The following is a 17,542-nucleotide window of genomic DNA, read 5'->3' as shown; positions in this document are numbered from 1 at the left end:
TTATATTTCATTAACTAATATAAAACTTCAATTAGTGTATAGAAAATACTAAATAATATTGTTAAATAATAATAATTTTAACTTAATATAAATTATAATAATATTTATGTGTTTTATTTAATTACTCACAATTCAAAAGTGTTTTAAATATTTTAAAATTGAAATGTTACTTAATCATAAAGCATAAAACTATCATACTATTCACCAATAATTATATTGATTTTCAAATTATTCAAAAGTTGGTATATATTTTTAATTTAAAACTCAAAATAGTTACATATATATGTTTAAATTAATTTTCTATTATATTTTGAATAAACTTATTAAAATTATGATTAAAATAACTAATTTTAATTATGTAAAATAAATAGTACTATAAATTTTTATATAAAATACTGATTGTAATACTGATTAACTAATCTACAATCTAATTAATACTGATTAAAGTCAATTTCTTTTTTTTTTTAAATACTGATTGTTCATTAATAAAGGCCCAGCACAGCAGAATCCTAAACTCAAAGTTTTCACATGGGTCTCATTAGCTAATCTATAGGGTCTGTTTTGACAAAATGTAAATTATCATATTTCAAAATAACTATAGTAATAAAATATCAAAATCCAAACCGTATTACAAAAAAAAGGCCCAACAGACATTGGTTCTTTTTAGTTTTGTACAATTTTCTTATAGAAAGTTGTGCCAACGTAATATTTGTCAACGGCTACAAGCCTACAACTTGGGAGACGCAAAAAGGAAATATGACCGTTCTAATTGATCTGTTGGCTCCTCTACAGAAGCGCTCTCGTTCCTATAAATTTGGTGTATTACCACAGACAATTTCTTACAACAGACCATTCTTATAACAGACAATTTTTACAATAACAAGCAGATTCTGGTGATGGAGAAAACCATCCTTGGAAATCTGGAATGGCAATACGTGTTCCTTGTCCGCTTCATTACAGCTTCCATGTCTGACCCAAAGGTGAGTTGAGTTTTGCTTTTATTCTTACAATATTGATTGTAAAGAGACTTGACTTTGATTTTGTTGTTGTTGTAAGAACGCAAAAGACTTTTATCTGCCAAATGTTTTTTTTCGTGTCACTTAACTGAAGAGACTTATTTTGTTTTTTTTTTCTTAGCTCAGCTTTTACCGAATGCTCAGAAGGAGAGGAAGCTAATCAACAGTGGTGATAACAACTTATTTTTATCGGCACCGTTTCAAGTCAAGATTCCGTTGGCCGCATCATCACCGTCACAGCTGCGGTATAGAATTCCTTATTAGTTTCTTTGTAAGTATGTTGAAATCTCTATGGTCATCTTGTTTAAAAGACTGGCATTATGTCTCTGCTACGGATTGTTAAACTAATTTTTTTGTCACTTTCTTTTGTTTGGGAATTTTTGAAGTTGCTTGATTTATAATAGAAATTTATGTGTATTCATAATGTGTAAGCAAACAGAAAGTGACGTCCTGTCATTAATTTGACCGTTAGAGATCGTATTGTTTCATTTGACTCTCACACAGTAATGATCACTAAGTTCCTGCTAATCAATCTAGTAATTAAAAAAAATTCCTCTCAATTTTTTTATGTTTTTTTTAAACTCTTATGTTATATATACTCAGGTTTTTTTGTTAGGAGTTTTTAAATATTGTTCGACTGATAATAGAAACTTATGTGCATATTCATAATGTGTAAAACAAATAGAATGGACGTCCTGTCATTGATCTGATCGTTAGAGATCGTCATATTTTATTTGATTCGCACAAATGTGATAACTAAGACCATGATTAACCTGGTTCTTAGGGTGGACTTCTTATTTACAGTTTTTTAGTTTTTAACTAAGAAAAGTTAAGAAGCGTATTTTAAATAAGAGATATAAGAGTCGATTCTTAGCCGAAAAACGTAAAAACACACACAAAAAAAAGTTAAATCATGAGTTAAGAACCCAAAATTAAAAATCCGGATTAATCATGCTCTAAGTTTCTCTAATCAATCTAGCAATTAAAAAAAATTCCTCTCAAATTTTTATGTTTTTCTAAAATTTTCCTGGTTTTCTAAAATCTTCTGTTATATTTTTTTAAAGAGTTTTTGGGTTATCTGATTGATAATGGAAATTTCTAATGTGTGGAATCAAATAAGTAGAATGTAACGTCATATTATTGATGTGATTTCCCTCTCAAATTTCCAATTTTTCGTTGTAAAAAAAATAAAATTCCATGTGTTTTCTAAAATCTTAAAACCTGCTTGAGTGTTTGTATATTTGTCTGTTTGTTTGTATGTCTACGTGTTTTCTTGTTTTTGGGTTTGCTTGGTTGCCTCTCTGATTGTGTGCTTTTGTCAAAGCTTTTTTCATTATACTCAAACACAAATCTCCTTTTATTGTCTGATGATTTGTTTGAACGACTACAAGGGTCATGGACTCATATGATACTCCAACCTGCGAGATGCTGTTAAGTTGGATGAGGCGGTTTAAGTTGTGCGGCAAATGGTGGAGCTGGTTGTATTGATGATCTGGAAAGTGATGATTAATTCAAGGGTCTCTTAATTCAATGTGTTTTATTAGAAGAAATATCAATATGAGCTGGATTTAATAATGTTCACATAAAAAGAGCCATCACAACATAATAAAATAAATTGTTCATGTTCCTTTATATTTTATTGTTTCATCCTAAATTTATTTATTTGTTTGTACTTCAAAAAAATTCCGAAAATCTTGGAAACTATTAGAGGACTAAAAAAGTTGTTAGAGAGAGAGACCAAAACAAAACTGCAGATGATTGATTTGCAATGGATTTTGATTATTGAGGAAAGAACAAGAAGAAATAAAGATTAAAAAAAGGCAGAAAAACTCAAAAACCATATTTCATCCCTTTTATTTGGTTAATGCCAAATAAAACAAACTCATAATTTATGAAAACTTAAGTTAAAATATTAGAATCTTGGAGAAACTATTGTTTTTTTTCTTGAAGATAGGCTTCATGTGTGGGTTTTTGAGACAATGCAGAGGGAGAGAATGAACAAGAAGAAGAGTAGTCAGGTTCATTGTATTTCCTCTCATGATCATATTCTCATGATGGCTTCAACTTCAAAACACATTCCTGAGATCAGATTGTACAAAGCCTGGAAGGGTAACAACGTAATAATATATTCTTTACCTGAAGCCAGTAATATTACATGTTTCCTCCTATTCAAATATGATTAATTATGCTTTTGTTGCACCAGAGATTTTTCTGTGGTGGGAGACTAATCTTTGGTCCTGATGTTAACTCTCTCTTCCTAACCTCTTTCTTGATTGGAGCCCCTGCCCTTACATTCTGCATAAGGATGCTCGTGTGGATTCAAAAAGACGATCCTATCTTCAACTACACCGTTCTGACTTCAGCATTTATCCTCACCCTCTTGGTTTGTATCTTCTCTTTAAGTTTTTTCAATAGTCTTTGCTTTTTTCTTTTTTTTGTAGTAAGAAGTTCAGGTCTGAAACTCATAATCTTGCTTTTTAAGCTGATATCTTTGCACCGTGTCTGCAGGTGTTTACGTTTCTATTCTTGACATCAGCTAGAGATCCAGGAATCATCCCAAGAAATAAAACATCAGTAAATCTTGAAGATGGCTCAAATAGTTCCTTGACACAGTCTATGGAATGGGTCAACAACAAAACTCCTCATCTCAAGATTCCTAGAACAAAAGACGTTTTCGTTAACGGCTACACTATCAAAGTCAAGTTCTGTGAGACTTGTTTGCTCTACCGTCCACCACGTGCATCACACTGCTCCATATGTAACAACTGTGTCCAACGCTTTGATCACCATTGTCCATGGGTTGGACAATGCATTGCCCATGTAAGTAACATGAAACTTTCAATATTTCGGTTCGAGTGTGTCAGAGGTCCCCGGTTAAAGTGACTACTGGGATGAAACTTGTGATATAACAAACTAAGTCTCATATTGGAGAATTAGACAATTAGAGTCTAATATATAAAGAGGTGTCTAATTCTAATAGTACAAGGCCTTTTGGAAAGGAAACCAAAAGTAAATCTATGCGGGTCAGACTCTAATGCCAAAAATGGACAATATCGTACTAATCAGATAATATAGAGTTGGACATGAGCTTAATAAATCCCAACAATTGGTATCAGAGCGGTTGACGAGAAATCTGCGAGAAGACCAAAATACCCTTCGAGTAGGAACGGGACCCATCGAGTGGAAGTCAGTTGTGGGACACAAGCTAAATGTGATCCTTAGTTTGAAGGGGAGAATGTGATATAACAAACTAAGTTCCACATTGGAGAATTAAGAGAGTCTAATATATAAAGAGTTGTTCAACTCTAATAGTACGAGGCCTTTTGGGAAAGAAATCAAAAGTAAATCCATGCGGGCTAGCTTCTAAGGCCCAAAATGGATAATATCGTACTAATCGGATAATATAGAGTTGGACATGGGCTTAATAAATCCCAACAAAACAAATATTTCTTGATGTTGTTTTGGGTGGGATTACGGGCTTCCGCTCGAAACTCCTAGTATTTTTTTAAAAAAAACTTTCAATATTTAGACTAATACTCCATAGACTTGACACTTCTTGATCATATATGTATATATCCTCTCTTTTGCAGAGAAACTACCCGGTCTTCATCTGCTTCATCTCAACGTCAACGTTGTTATGCATATACATCTTTGCGTTGTCATGGATCAATCTAATCCGACAGCCTGGGAGATTGTGGAGTACAATGTCTCATGACATAATCTCTGTCATTCTCATCATCTATTCATTCGTTTCTATCTGGTTCGTTGGTGGCCTTACCATTTTCCACGTCTATCTTATGTCTACAAATCAGGTAAAACACTTAGCTATACCATTAGGAACATACTTGAAAACCTTGTTATCTAACATCTTTCTTTGTGTTGTGTCTGTTTTTTGGCAGACAACTTATGAGAATTTTCGGTCCCGTTATGATAAGAAAGAAAACCCTTACAAGAGAGGGTTGCTGAAGAACGTTAAAGAAGTGTTGTTCGCCAAGATCCCACCTTCTCAACTAGATCTCAGAGCAATGGTCCCAGAAGAAGATGACGGATCTGAGTATGAGTCAGAGTATAGCTCTTCCATCAGATATGATAATGAAAAGGGAGGCAAACTCCCTAAAAGGGTGAGCCCGGAGAAGCTTAACTTAGATAATATTGACATTAGCAATGAATACAAGACAGCTAAAGATGATGCTTCTTCTGAGCTTGATCCTTCTTTCTTCTCATCTCAGCATAGAAATGACCCTCTTTAATGTTGTATCATATTTTATCTATATTGTCAGGAATATTCTGATGCAAGTACTCAAAGGATTAGCTAGGTTTGATTAGAGACCTAAAGTAAAATTGTACAAATGTGGCCCTTGAAGTTTTATACTATTTTACTTATATAACCAATATTTTTGTTAGGGTTAAAACATAAATTTTGAGAAAAAAATCAAAAATATGACAATATTGTTTTAATGCATAGTTGGATCATGCACTAACATATGATGAATTTCAAATAGGTTTGGAACCTTTGTTGTCTCCGTTTCTCTAGAGAATAACGATTTTATAGTGGTTAGTCCACTAATTTATAGAGTATTGAGAAATTTTACTAAATTAATTGATAAAAAACTAAAATGATGCCCATGTACCATGAAATAGAGTTTAACATACATTAATACAAATGTATAATGTGTTTAAAATTTTTAAAATAACACTAAAGATCATAGGCTTCAGTGTATAAAGTATTTACCGAAAAACTCAATATTTTCGTAGGGGTTAACACATAGATTTTAAGAAAAAATCAAAATCATTACAATACTGTTTTAATGCATAGTTGCATCCTGCACTAACATATGATGATGGTCAAAGAGGTTTGAAACCTTTGTTATCTCAGTTTCTATGGAGAATAGCGATTTTATAGTGGTTAGTCCACCAATTTAGGGAGTATCATAAAAGATTTACGAAATTAATTGATAAAAATTAAAACGATGCCATATACTATAAAAGAGAGTTTAATATACATTAATACAAATGTATAATGTGTTTAGAAATTTTAAAACAACACTAAACATCATAGGCTTCAGTATATAGAGCATTTACCGAAAAACTCAATATTATTGAAGGGGTTAACACATAGACTTGAGAAAAAGTAAAATAATATGACAATATTATTTTAATGCATATTTGCATCATGCACTAACATATGATGAAGGTCAAAGAGTTTTGTAAATTTTGTTGTCTCCGTTTCTCTAGAGAATAGCGATTTTATAGTGGTTACTCCACTAATTTAGGGTTTATTATGAAGTTTTACTAAATTAATTGATAAAAAGTAAAATGATGTCCATGTACCATGAAATAGAGTTTAATATACATTAATACAAATGTAGAATGTGTTTGGAAATTTTATAACAACACTAAAGATCATAGGCTTCAATATATAGAGCATTTACCGAAAAACTCAATATTTTCGTAGAGGTTAGTTAACACATAGTTTTTGAGAAAAATTCAGAAAATATGACAATACTATTTTAATGCATAATAGCATCATGCACTAACATATGATGAAGTTCAAAGAGGTTTGAAACCTTTGTTGTCTCTTTTTATCTAGAGAATAGCGATTTTATAGTGGTTAGTCCACCAATTTAGGGAGTATTGTGAGTTTTACTAAATTAATTGATAAAAAATTAAAACGATGTCCATGTACCATGAAAGAGAGTTTAATATACATTAATACAAATGTAGAATTTGTTTAGAAAATTTAAAACAACACTAAAGATCATAGACTTCAATGTGTAGAACATTTACAGAAAAACTCAATATTTTACAAAAATATAATTAATGCAAGTTTATGTTTATATGCTTAGGTAAATGAATAATGCACTTTTATATTATATTTGACTATAATCTCAGAAAATTAATTGAAAGATTTTCTTTAGAAAAAATATAATTAACACAAGTTTATTTTTATGCAGATTGATATGCTTAGGTAAATGAATTATTCACTTTTATATTATTTTGACTATAATCTCAGAAAATTAATTGAAAGATTGTCTTACAAAAATATAAATAATGCAAGTTTATGTTTATATGCTTAGGTAAATCAATCATGCACTTTTATATTATTTTGACTATAATCTCAGAAAATTAATTGAAAGATTTTCCTTTCAAATATATAATTAATGCAAGTTTATGTTTATATGCTTAGGTAAATGAATCATGCACTTTTATATTATTTTGACTATAATCTCAGAAGATTTTCTTTAGAAAAATATAATTAACACAAGTTTATGTTTTTATGTAGATTGACATGCTTAGGTAAATGAATCATGCACTTTTATATTATTTTGACTATAATCTCAGAAAATTAATTGAAAGATTTTCTTACAAAAATATAAATAATACAAGTTTATGTTTATATGCTCAGGTAAATGAATTATGCACTTTTATATTATTTTGACTATAATCTCATAAAATTAATTGAAAGATTTCCTTACGAAAATATAATTAATGCAAGTTTATGTTTATATGTTTAGGTAAATGAACCATGCACTTTTATATTATTTTGACTATAATCTCAGAAAATTAATTGAAAGATTTTCTTTACAAAAATATAATTAATGCAAGTTTATGTTTATATGTATATATATAGGAATCTAAAATATAATAGAACTCTCAAACAATTTATAAAACATCCTACAAAATGAGTCTCTCCAAAAAATGTACATTAATCGCATTTGTTTTCACTCTTTTCTTCGCGATGTCAATTGTTCGCTGCACCGATATTGTTTCAGGTACTACATTAAAATTTAATTTTTAGTTATGCTAAAGTCTTCATTCCTGCATAATTTTAATATTTTATTATTTCTTACTATTTGAATAGATTTCGGAGTAAAGTATAATGTGTGCTATGGTCCATGTGACGACAAAGGAGTGTGTAGACCGTTTTGTTCTTCCAAAAAAGGTCTGAAAATGGGAGACTGTGTTGGCAAAGAAAAAGGTTATCTTGGCGTTTGTTGTTGTGATGAACCCTAAATAAAATATTAAATAATATCATTACATATTATATCTTGTATGAAATGAAATAATATTACCAATAATACATAAAATGCTTTTACAAAAAAAATATAAAATGTTATCACATTGAAGTTACTTTGATTAACCTCGAAAAAACATTAGTCAAAGTGCATGTCTTTTCTAAAAAAAACATTGATAAAAGTATAGCAAAATATTAATAATGTAAATATGTAATCCCACATGACATAGAACTGTAAAATATGGAAGGGAAAACACGGAAACGATTAACGTTACATATATATGTCATGCAAAAATAAATGAACTGAAAAAGGAAACTAATAAAAAAATGGTAAATGTAATTAAGTGAAAAACAAAATATTAATTTAAAAATAAAATATTCATTTTTTCCTTTGTACATATATTCATTTTAAAAAAAAGGAAACTAATAAGTGAATGTAAATGTAATTAAGTGAAAAATAAAAATATTCATTTAAAAAGAAAATATTCATTTTTTCCTTTGTACATATATATTCCTTTTTTTTTCTTTTACCAAAATAAATATTCATTTTTTCTCAACATTAAAATAAATCCTATGAACGGAGACGTGTCATAAACCCTACATAGTAGAAGCTTTGCAGATGCATTCAGTCCATGTTGTCATGCAGCTTCTATTGGGCCGAATTTCTGTCACCATTCTGATATACTCTATTCTTCAGTTTGATTTTTTTTTTTTTGAAACTATTTATTTTGATATCTTTTGAGTCGACATAATGAATCACGAGAATAAACCTCTCTAACACGAGATTCCACTTCGACAATACATATCTCCACAACCTTAAGCAGAAGAACAACATAGTACATATGTTAAATTCACATTTGGGTAAAAAAATTGATAGGTTTCGCCGATGGATCATGTCTTCATCGTCAATCTAGCTGTTGCGACTAGGCATTTACTTGGATGAATTTATGTGATAAATCATGCTCCAGGTAGTTAAAAACTTTTTATTCTTAGTTCAGGTATTAAAATTCAAATTTGTTATAAGTTCAGGTATCGGATTGCATCATTTGTTTCGTTTAAACTAAAATGATTCAGTTACGAACTGTTTCATGTCACCATTTTACGAACATGATGACGGTCGTATGTATTTAAATATCTTTTATTCTAAGTTGATGTATTAAATTTAAATTCGTTATTAGTCCAAATATCAGATCACACAATCAAATAGTTTATAGATTGATTAGGCGATATGGCCTAGTTCGTGCACTAATTCACCATTTTGCCTAGTTTCATCTCTTGATTGAATTATTACAACTATTCTTATGGATTTGAGTGAATAGATCGAGAGAAACAATGATGTAAGTAAAGTTTAATGATATTATAGGTGTTGATAATCAATGGACATATATACGTGAGAGAGATTTCATGAAGTCGAAAGAAAATAAAAAAATTGTAAGATGACAAGAATGATATATATATAAGTTTACGGAAAAAAAAAGAATGATATATATATATATATATATGTGTGTGTGGAAGAGAAAACATATAAAGAACATGCAAAATTAACGTGACATATATATGTCTCATGCAAAAATAAATGAAGTGAAAAAAAAGAAAACTAATAAGTGCATGTAAATGTAATTAAGTGAAAATATTCATTTTTTCTAGACATATAAATAAACCGTATGACGGAGACGTCTCATAAACCCTACTACATTGTAGAATAGGAGGCGGATGAGGCATTAGCTTTAGGACCGATTACAATAAATATTATTTTGGGGCAAAATTATGTGAAAGGTGTCATTGGTTCAGTGGTTGAGTATGCTGCATTTACTTTAAACCTTCAAAGTGACATTTTTATCATAATAAACTTCGAAAGACGTTTTCATGTTTATAGACGACTAGTATTGTTCATTTTACCAGTATATAGAAAATAAGGTTTGGAATCTTTGTTGTCTCCGTTTCTCAAGAGAATAGCGATTTTATAGTGGTTAGTCCACCAATTTAGGAAGTATTATGAAGTTATACTAAATTAATTGATAAAAAAAATTAAAATGATGTCCATGTACCATTAAAGAGAGTTTACTATACATTAAAACAAATGTAGAATGTGTTTATAAATTTTAAAACAACACTAAAGATCATAAGCTTCAGTATATAGAGCATTTACCGAAAAACTCAATATTTTCGTAGAGGTTAACACATAGATTTTGAGAAAAAAATCAAAAATATGACAATACTATTTTAATGCATAGTTGGATCCTGCACTAACATATGATGAATGTCAAAGAGTTTTGGAACCTTTGTTGTCTGCGTTTCTCTAGAGAATAGCGATTTTATAGTGGGTACTCCATTAATTTTGGGTGTATTGTGAAAAATAAGGTTTGCATCATGCGAAAATAAGGTTTGGAACTTTTGTTTAGAAATTGTAAAACAACACAAAAGATCATAGGCTTCAGTGTATAAAGCATTTACCGAAAAACTCAATATTTTCGTAGGAGTTAACACATAGATTTTGAGAAAAATTCAAAAAATATGACAATACTGTTTTAATGCATGGTTGCATTCTGCACTAACATATGATGGAGTTCAAAGAGGTTTGGAATCTTTGTTATCTCTGTTTTTCTAGAGAATAACGATTTTATAGTGGTTTGTCCATTAATTTAGGAAGTATTGTGAAGTTTTACTAAATTAATTGATAAAAATTAAAATGATGCTCATGTACCATGAAATAGAGTTTAATATACATTAATATAAATGTAGAATGTGTTTAGAAATTTTAAAACAACACTAAACATTATAGGCTTCGGTTTATAGAGCATTTACCGAAAAACTCAATATTTTCGTATGTGTTACAAAAAAAAAGAGAGAGAGGGAGACCAAACAAAACTGCAGATGATTGATTTGCAATGGATTTTGATAATTGAGGAAAGAACAAGAAGTAAGAAAGATTAAAATAGACAGAAAAAAAAAACTAAAAAACCATATTTCATCTCTTTTATTTGGTTAATGCCAAATAAAACAAACTCATAATTTATGAAAGCTAAGTTTAAATATTAGAAACTTGGAGAAACGTTTTTTTTTCTTGGAGATAGGCTTCATGTGTGGGGTTTTGAGACAATGCAGAGGGAGAGAATGAGCAAGAAGAAGAGTAGTCAGGTTCATTGTATTTCCTCTCATGATCATATTCTCATGATGGCTTCAACTTCGAAACACATTCCTGAGATCAGATTGTACAAAGCCTGGAAGGGTAACAACGTAATAAATATATTCTTTACCTGAAGCCAAGATATTACATGTTTCCTCCTATTCAAATATGATTATATGATTCTGCTTTTGTTGCACCAGAAATTTTTCTGTGGTGGGGACTAATCTTTGGTCCTGATGTAAACTCTCTGTTCCTAGCCTCTTTCTTGATTGGAGCCCCTGCCCTTACATTCTGCATAAGGATGCTCGTGTGGATTCAAAAAGACGATCCTATCTTCAACTACACCGTTCTGACTTCAGCATTTATTCTCACCCTCTTGGTTTGTTTCCTCTCTTTTAAGTTTTTCAATAGTCTTGTTTTTTTTCTTTTTTTTTGGCAAGAAGTTCCAGGTTGAAACCCATAGTCTTTTTTTAAGTTGATATCTTTATATCCATATCTGCAGGTGTTTAGAAGAGAGGCTTACTGAAGAATGTTAAAGAAGTGTTATTTGCCAAGATCCCGCCTTCTCAACTAGATCTCAGAGCAATGGTACCCGAAGAAGATGATGGATCTGAGTATGAGTCAGAGTACAGCTCATCCATCAGATATAATAACGAAATGGGAGGCAAGGTCACTAAAAGGGAGAGTTCGGAGAAGCTTTCTTTGCTCACACGTAACATAGGTGATATTGACACCAGCAATGAATACGAGACAGCTAAAGATGGTGCTTCTTCTTAGCTTGATCCAACGTTCTACTCATCTCAACTAGACTTGCCTAAGTAACGGCAGTGAAATGACCCTCTTAATGTTGTATCATATTTGTCTATATCGTTAGGCATGAAATAGCAAGAATACAAAGGATTTGTTAGGTTTGATGTATCCAAGAATCAAGATTGTAGATTAGAACACCTGAATGTCCTATTGTCTTAGAGACAAAGTAAATTTGTACAAATGTGGCCTTTGAAGTTTTATACTATTTTTAGTTATATATCATTTGATAAACAAAAGACAAAACATAGATGTAATATACAACTAATTGTTATATTATATTTCTTGTTGGAATTATTGAGTATTGATTTATGATGTAGTCCTAAGCTGTCAAAGGATTACAAGCACCTAAGATCAAAGTGATGATTGATCCAACAAGAGGGGTGGTTCTTCTAATGGATCTAATCGACTATAAAATCGGCTGGATGGGAGTGATGATGATGATCTCGGACAGAACAAGGTGTTGACTGATTCCACAATCAACCCCGAAGAACAGGCTGATTCCACAAGCAGTCTCAATCGCCAATCACTAAGACAAGTGAATCCACACAAGGCTTGATGATCAAGATAACAAGGCTTGATGATCAAGATAACTCAAAGACACAAAGACTTTGGAGAAAAGAAACTAAGAAGTTTATTATTTATTGGGTAAAAGATTTGTGCCTTCCATTGAGGGACCTAATGAGCTTTATATAATGTTCATTACAAAGACTTAGAAAGCTAAACAAAAATGGAAACATAATGAAAATATCAAAAACTAGCCGTTAGGCTTAAATGAGAGAATCTCAGCCAAAATGGGAAATGCGTTGAGCTGCTTGTATCTGGACAACTTTGGGAAGATCCTAGGAGCCTTGGGGAGCATCTAGTTGATGAAACAAATCGCCAAATCACAGCCAATAGTGTAGAAAACTAGCCGTTGGGATTTAAAGCAATTCGGCTCCAAAAATGGCAAGTGGAGATGTTGAAGAATCTGGCTGATCCAGTGAGGTTTAGTGCATGGTATCAACACTCCAAATGGTCTTAGATGTAATGAATGATCTCCTGGTTTCCAAACGTGAGTTTGAGTTGCACACTCCTTAAGCAAAGAATTAATTTCCTTAAATAGAACCAGTTAGGATGCAGTGTAGATAGTCTAACTTGTAAATGGCATATCCCCTAAACCATTACTCCTTTTGGTATAAAACCAATTCGCCGTGTGCTCCTGTTGAGTGTAGAATCCAGGAAAACCGGTTTCATTCATAAATTCCTCCTGGTTTATAAGATATAGCGTTTTGATTGCTTATATGTCCTGGTTGGCTTCTTTAGCTTTCCTCAGCTTCATGTTCTTCACTGATTTACTCCTGGTTCCTTTCTCCTTTTCTGATGATGACTTGAGGTCCTCATCAATTTAATATACAATTAGTTGAGTAAGTTTGATGGCCACACAGGTTATGATGTTTGATGAAAGAGGAGATTAGAGTTCCATTTGCTAATATATGGTATTGTTTTCTATTTTCAGATGTAATATACAATTAATTGTTATATTACTTGTTGGAAATATTGTGTATTGATTTGATATAAAATTAGTTGAGTAAATTTGAAGGTCACACAGCTTATTATATGATGTTTGATGAAAGAGGAGACTAGAAGTGGCTGCATATAATATATGGATTTGTTTTATATTTTTAGAAATATCTAATAGTCACTCCAACTTTGATAGGAAAAGAGTTGAGCAAAAAGGGGGCAGAGTCATGATGACATGACAGAAGAATCCAAACATTATGAGATGGAGATAAGATAAATGACACTAATTGAGAAGTATCATCATAGTCTCTTCAAGCTCTTCTTTCTGGCATCTACCTTCTTCTTGTCTGCCTGAACCTTGGCCAAACCGGCTTCTCTTTTCTGTGTCGTAGTGGCCACACTTGCAGATCCTGCTGCTGCTGCTACAGGCACGTTAGCAATTTGTTCAGTCGCTGTTATTACTCTATTGATGTCTGCCACTGAAGAGGGTATTGCAGCAGGCGACTCGTTGTTGGGCTGGCCAACATTTAGAGCCGTTGTTGACTCTGAGATAGCTCCTGTTTTGAACTTAGGTTTTGGTTTAGCATGGATACCCGTGTAAGCCTGCACACAAGTCCAGAAGATTTCGACTTAAAAACAGAATGCTCAATAGAGATTTTGACAGAATATGAGACTCAAAGTAGATGGACTCACCGAGCATGCCTAGCGTACTCTTCATAGTTCTCAAGTAGCATCTTTCCAGCCTGTTCGTTTAATGCAGATTCTGGAAATGGCTCGATTAGTAAGCACCTCACAACCTGTTACCATGTACAAACACACACAAAGAAAAGCTCACTCTCTCAAGTATTAAGTAATCTGATCAAAGAAATGAAAACACACAAGGGTGAAGGATCTTACAGGGAGAACATGTCTCAATCCAAGACTAGGGTTCCAATCTTTCTTAAGCGTGTTAACGCAAATCAAGAAAAACTTGGTGTGCACATATTTACATTTCATATATTATTGTGAAACTTGTCTTGTCTGTGTTTGCTAATATAAGAGAAAATCATAATATATATTTTTACGAAAGATTGGAATGACCATAAGAATATATTATAATAAATATATTGGACATTATTTTCTTGATATATTACAAAAGTAATAATTAATTAAAAAAACACATTAAACTACCATAATAAATGTATCGATTTCTGTAATTTTCAATTTTCAATAACATTTAACCAATAATAATTTAATAAAGTCAATTAATTTTCTTGAAGTTTACAATTTTTTTATAGAAAACTAAAAAAATACATCTTTTTGAAACGAACGTTTTTCCTAGAAAGTCTATTATTAAGGAACGGAGGGAGTAGTTGTTATCTAGCCATGAAGGCATTTAATGTAAACACACAAATTTACAAAACAATTAATATAAATAACTGAATAAAGTAAATATATTTAGCTGAATTATTCAGACTAAGATTATTCAAAACATTTAGTCCATAATAACAATTTTAATTTATATATATTACATTTTGAAAAATCTGTTTCAATATACAAATTATATCTTGACAAGGCAATCTGAAAGAAAATAAAACTTTCACACTAATATTCATATGCTTAGGTAAATGAATCATGCACTTTTATATTATTTTGACTATAATCTGAGAAAATCATTGAAAGATTTTCTTTACAAAAATATAACTAATGCAAGTTTATGTTTATATGTAGATTGATATGCTTAGGTAAATGAATCATGCACTTTTATATTATTTTAACTATAATCTCAGAAATTAATTTAAAGATTTTCTTTACAAACAATATAACTAATGCAAGTTTATGTTTATATTCTTAGGTAAATGAATCATGCACTTTTATATTGTTTTGACTATAATCTCAAAAAATGAATTAAAAAGTTTTTTTTTAAAAAAACATAATTAATGCAAGTTTATGTTTATATGCTTAGGTAAATGAATCATGCACTTTTATATTATTTTGACTATAATCTCAGAAAATTAATTGAAAGATTTTCTTTACAAAAATATAATTGATGCAAGTTTATGTTTATATGCTTAGGTAAATGAATCATGCACTTTTATATTATTTTGACTATAATCTCAAAAAATTAATTGAAAGATTTTCTTTAGAAAAATATAATTAACACAAGTTTATGTTTTTATGTAGATTGATATGCTTAGGTAAATGAATCATGCACTTTTATATTATTTTGACTATAATCTCAGAAAATTAATTGAAAGATTTTCTTAAAAAAATATAAATAATGCAAGTTTATGTTTATATGCTTAGGTAAATAAATCATGCACTTTTATATTATTTTGACTATAATCTCAGAAAATTAATTGAAAGATTTTCCTTACAAAATATAATTGATGCAAGTTTATGTTTATATGCTTAGGTACATGAATCATGCACTTTTATATTATTTTGACTATAATCTCAGAAAATTAATTGAAAGATTTTCTTTACAAAAATATAATTAATGCAAGTTTATGTTTATATGTATATATATATATATATATATCAATCTAAAATATAATAGAACTCTCAAACAATTTATAAAACATCCTACAAAATGAGTATCTCCGAAAAATGTATATTAATCGCATTTGTTTTCACTCTTTTCTTCGCGATGTCAATTGTTAGCTGCACCGATATTGTTTCAGGTACTACATTAAAATTTAATTTTTAGTTATGCTAAAGTCTTCATTCCTGCATAATTTTAATATTTTATTATTTCTTACTATTCGAATAGATTTCGGAGTAAAGAAAGCATATAATCTATGCTATGGTCCATGTGACGACAAAGGAGTGTGTGAGCCGTTTTGTTATACCAAAAAGGGTCCGATAAGGGGAGACTGTGTTGGTGGCACTTGTTGTTGTGCTGAACATTAAATAAAATATTAAATAATATCATTAGATATTATATCTTGTATGAAATGAAATAATACTACCAATAATACATAAAATGCTTTTACAAAAAAAATATATAAAATGTTATTAAATTGAAGTTACTTTGATTAACCTCGAGAAAACATTAGTCAAAGTTGCATGTCTTTTCTAAAAAAACATTAATAAAATAATAGTATATATTAATAATGTAAACATCCAGCATGACATAGAACTTTAAAATATGGAAGGGAAAACACGTGAAGAACAATTAACGTTACATATATATCTCATGCAACAATAAATGAAGTGAAAAAGCAAACTAATAAAAAATCGGTAAATGTAATTAAGTGAAAAATAAAAATATTCATTTAAAAATAAAATATTAATTTTTCATTTTTACATATATTCATTTAAAAAAGGAAACTAATAAGTAAATGTAAATGTAACTAAGTGAAAAATAAAAATATTCATTTAAAAATAAAATATTATTTTTTCCTTTGCATATATATATTCATTTTTTTCTTTTACCAAAATAAATATTCATTTTTTAAACATATAAATAAATCCTATGAACGGAGACGTCTCATAAACCCTACATAGTAGAAGCTCTGCAGATGCATTCAGTCCATGTTGTCATTCAGCTTCTATTGGGCCGAATTTCTGTCACCATTCTTATATACTCTATTCTTCATTTTGATATCTTTTTTTTTTTGAAACTATTCATTTTGATATCTTTTGAGTCAACATAATAAATCACGAGAATAAACCTCTCTAACACGAGATTCCACTTCGACAATACATATCTCCACAACCTTAAGCAAAAGAACAACATAGTACATATGTTAAATTCACATTTGGGTAAGAAATTGATAGGTTTCGCCGATGGATCATGTCTTCATCGTCAATCTAGCTGTTGCGACTAGGCATTTACTTGGATGAATTTATGTGATAAATCATGTTCCAAGTAGTTAAAAACTTTTTATTCTTATTTCAGGTATTAAAATTGAAATTTGTTATAAGTTCAGGTATCGGTCGCATCATTTGTTTCGTTTAAACTAAAATTATTCAGTTACGAACTGTTTCATGTCACCATTTTACGGACATGATGACGGTTGTATGTATTTAAAAGTCTTTTATTCTAAGTTGATGTATTAAATTTAAATTCGTTATTAGTCTAAATATCAG

The 17,542-nt window shown here is 30.1% G+C and overlaps 2 protein-coding genes and 2 long non-coding RNA genes across 4 annotated transcripts; 3 read left to right on the top strand and 1 right to left on the bottom strand.

Moving 5' to 3' along the window:
* The first annotated feature begins 1,872 nt into the window (after positions 1 to 1,872).
* Positions 1,873 to 5,446, top strand: LOC106444563 (probable protein S-acyltransferase 3). The gene is made up of 5 exons (XM_013886017.3): positions 1,873 to 3,133; positions 3,220 to 3,399; positions 3,525 to 3,836; positions 4,607 to 4,828; positions 4,916 to 5,446. Exons 1-5 carry the CDS (start codon positions 2,996 to 2,998, stop codon positions 5,264 to 5,266), a joined length of 1,203 nt encoding a protein of 400 aa, XP_013741471.2. The 5' UTR covers positions 1,873 to 2,995; the 3' UTR covers positions 5,267 to 5,446.
* A 1,519-nt stretch (positions 5,447 to 6,965) lies between these two features.
* Positions 6,966 to 7,988, top strand: LOC125579101. The gene is made up of 2 exons (XR_007317056.1): positions 6,966 to 7,789; positions 7,879 to 7,988. It is a non-coding gene; the product is annotated as an uncharacterized LOC125579101 (long non-coding RNA).
* Positions 7,989 to 13,656: 5,668 nt separating this feature from the next.
* Positions 13,657 to 14,516, bottom strand: LOC106419169 (ubiquitin-conjugating enzyme E2 22-like). The gene is made up of 3 exons (XM_013859920.3): positions 14,366 to 14,516; positions 14,162 to 14,265; positions 13,657 to 14,071 (listed from the first exon to the last, which is right to left on the bottom strand). The coding sequence occupies exons 1-3, from the start codon at positions 14,462 to 14,464 to the stop codon at positions 13,996 to 13,998; spliced, it is 279 nt and encodes a 92-aa protein (XP_013715374.2). The 5' UTR covers positions 14,465 to 14,516; the 3' UTR covers positions 13,657 to 13,995.
* A 189-nt stretch (positions 14,517 to 14,705) lies between these two features.
* On the top strand, positions 14,706 to 16,561 carry LOC111209803. The gene is made up of 2 exons (XR_002661201.2): positions 14,706 to 16,131; positions 16,221 to 16,561. It is a non-coding gene; the product is annotated as an uncharacterized LOC111209803 (long non-coding RNA).
* The last annotated feature ends 981 nt before the right edge of the window (positions 16,562 to 17,542 follow it).

The sequence above is a fragment of the Brassica napus genome, chromosome A10, assembly GCF_020379485.1.
Source record: "Brassica napus cultivar Da-Ae chromosome A10, Da-Ae, whole genome shotgun sequence".
In the NCBI taxonomy this organism is placed as follows: Eukaryota; Viridiplantae; Streptophyta; class Magnoliopsida; order Brassicales; family Brassicaceae; genus Brassica; species Brassica napus.
Note: the sequence above shows the minus strand (reverse complement) of the source record. Positions and strands in the feature narration are given on the sequence as shown.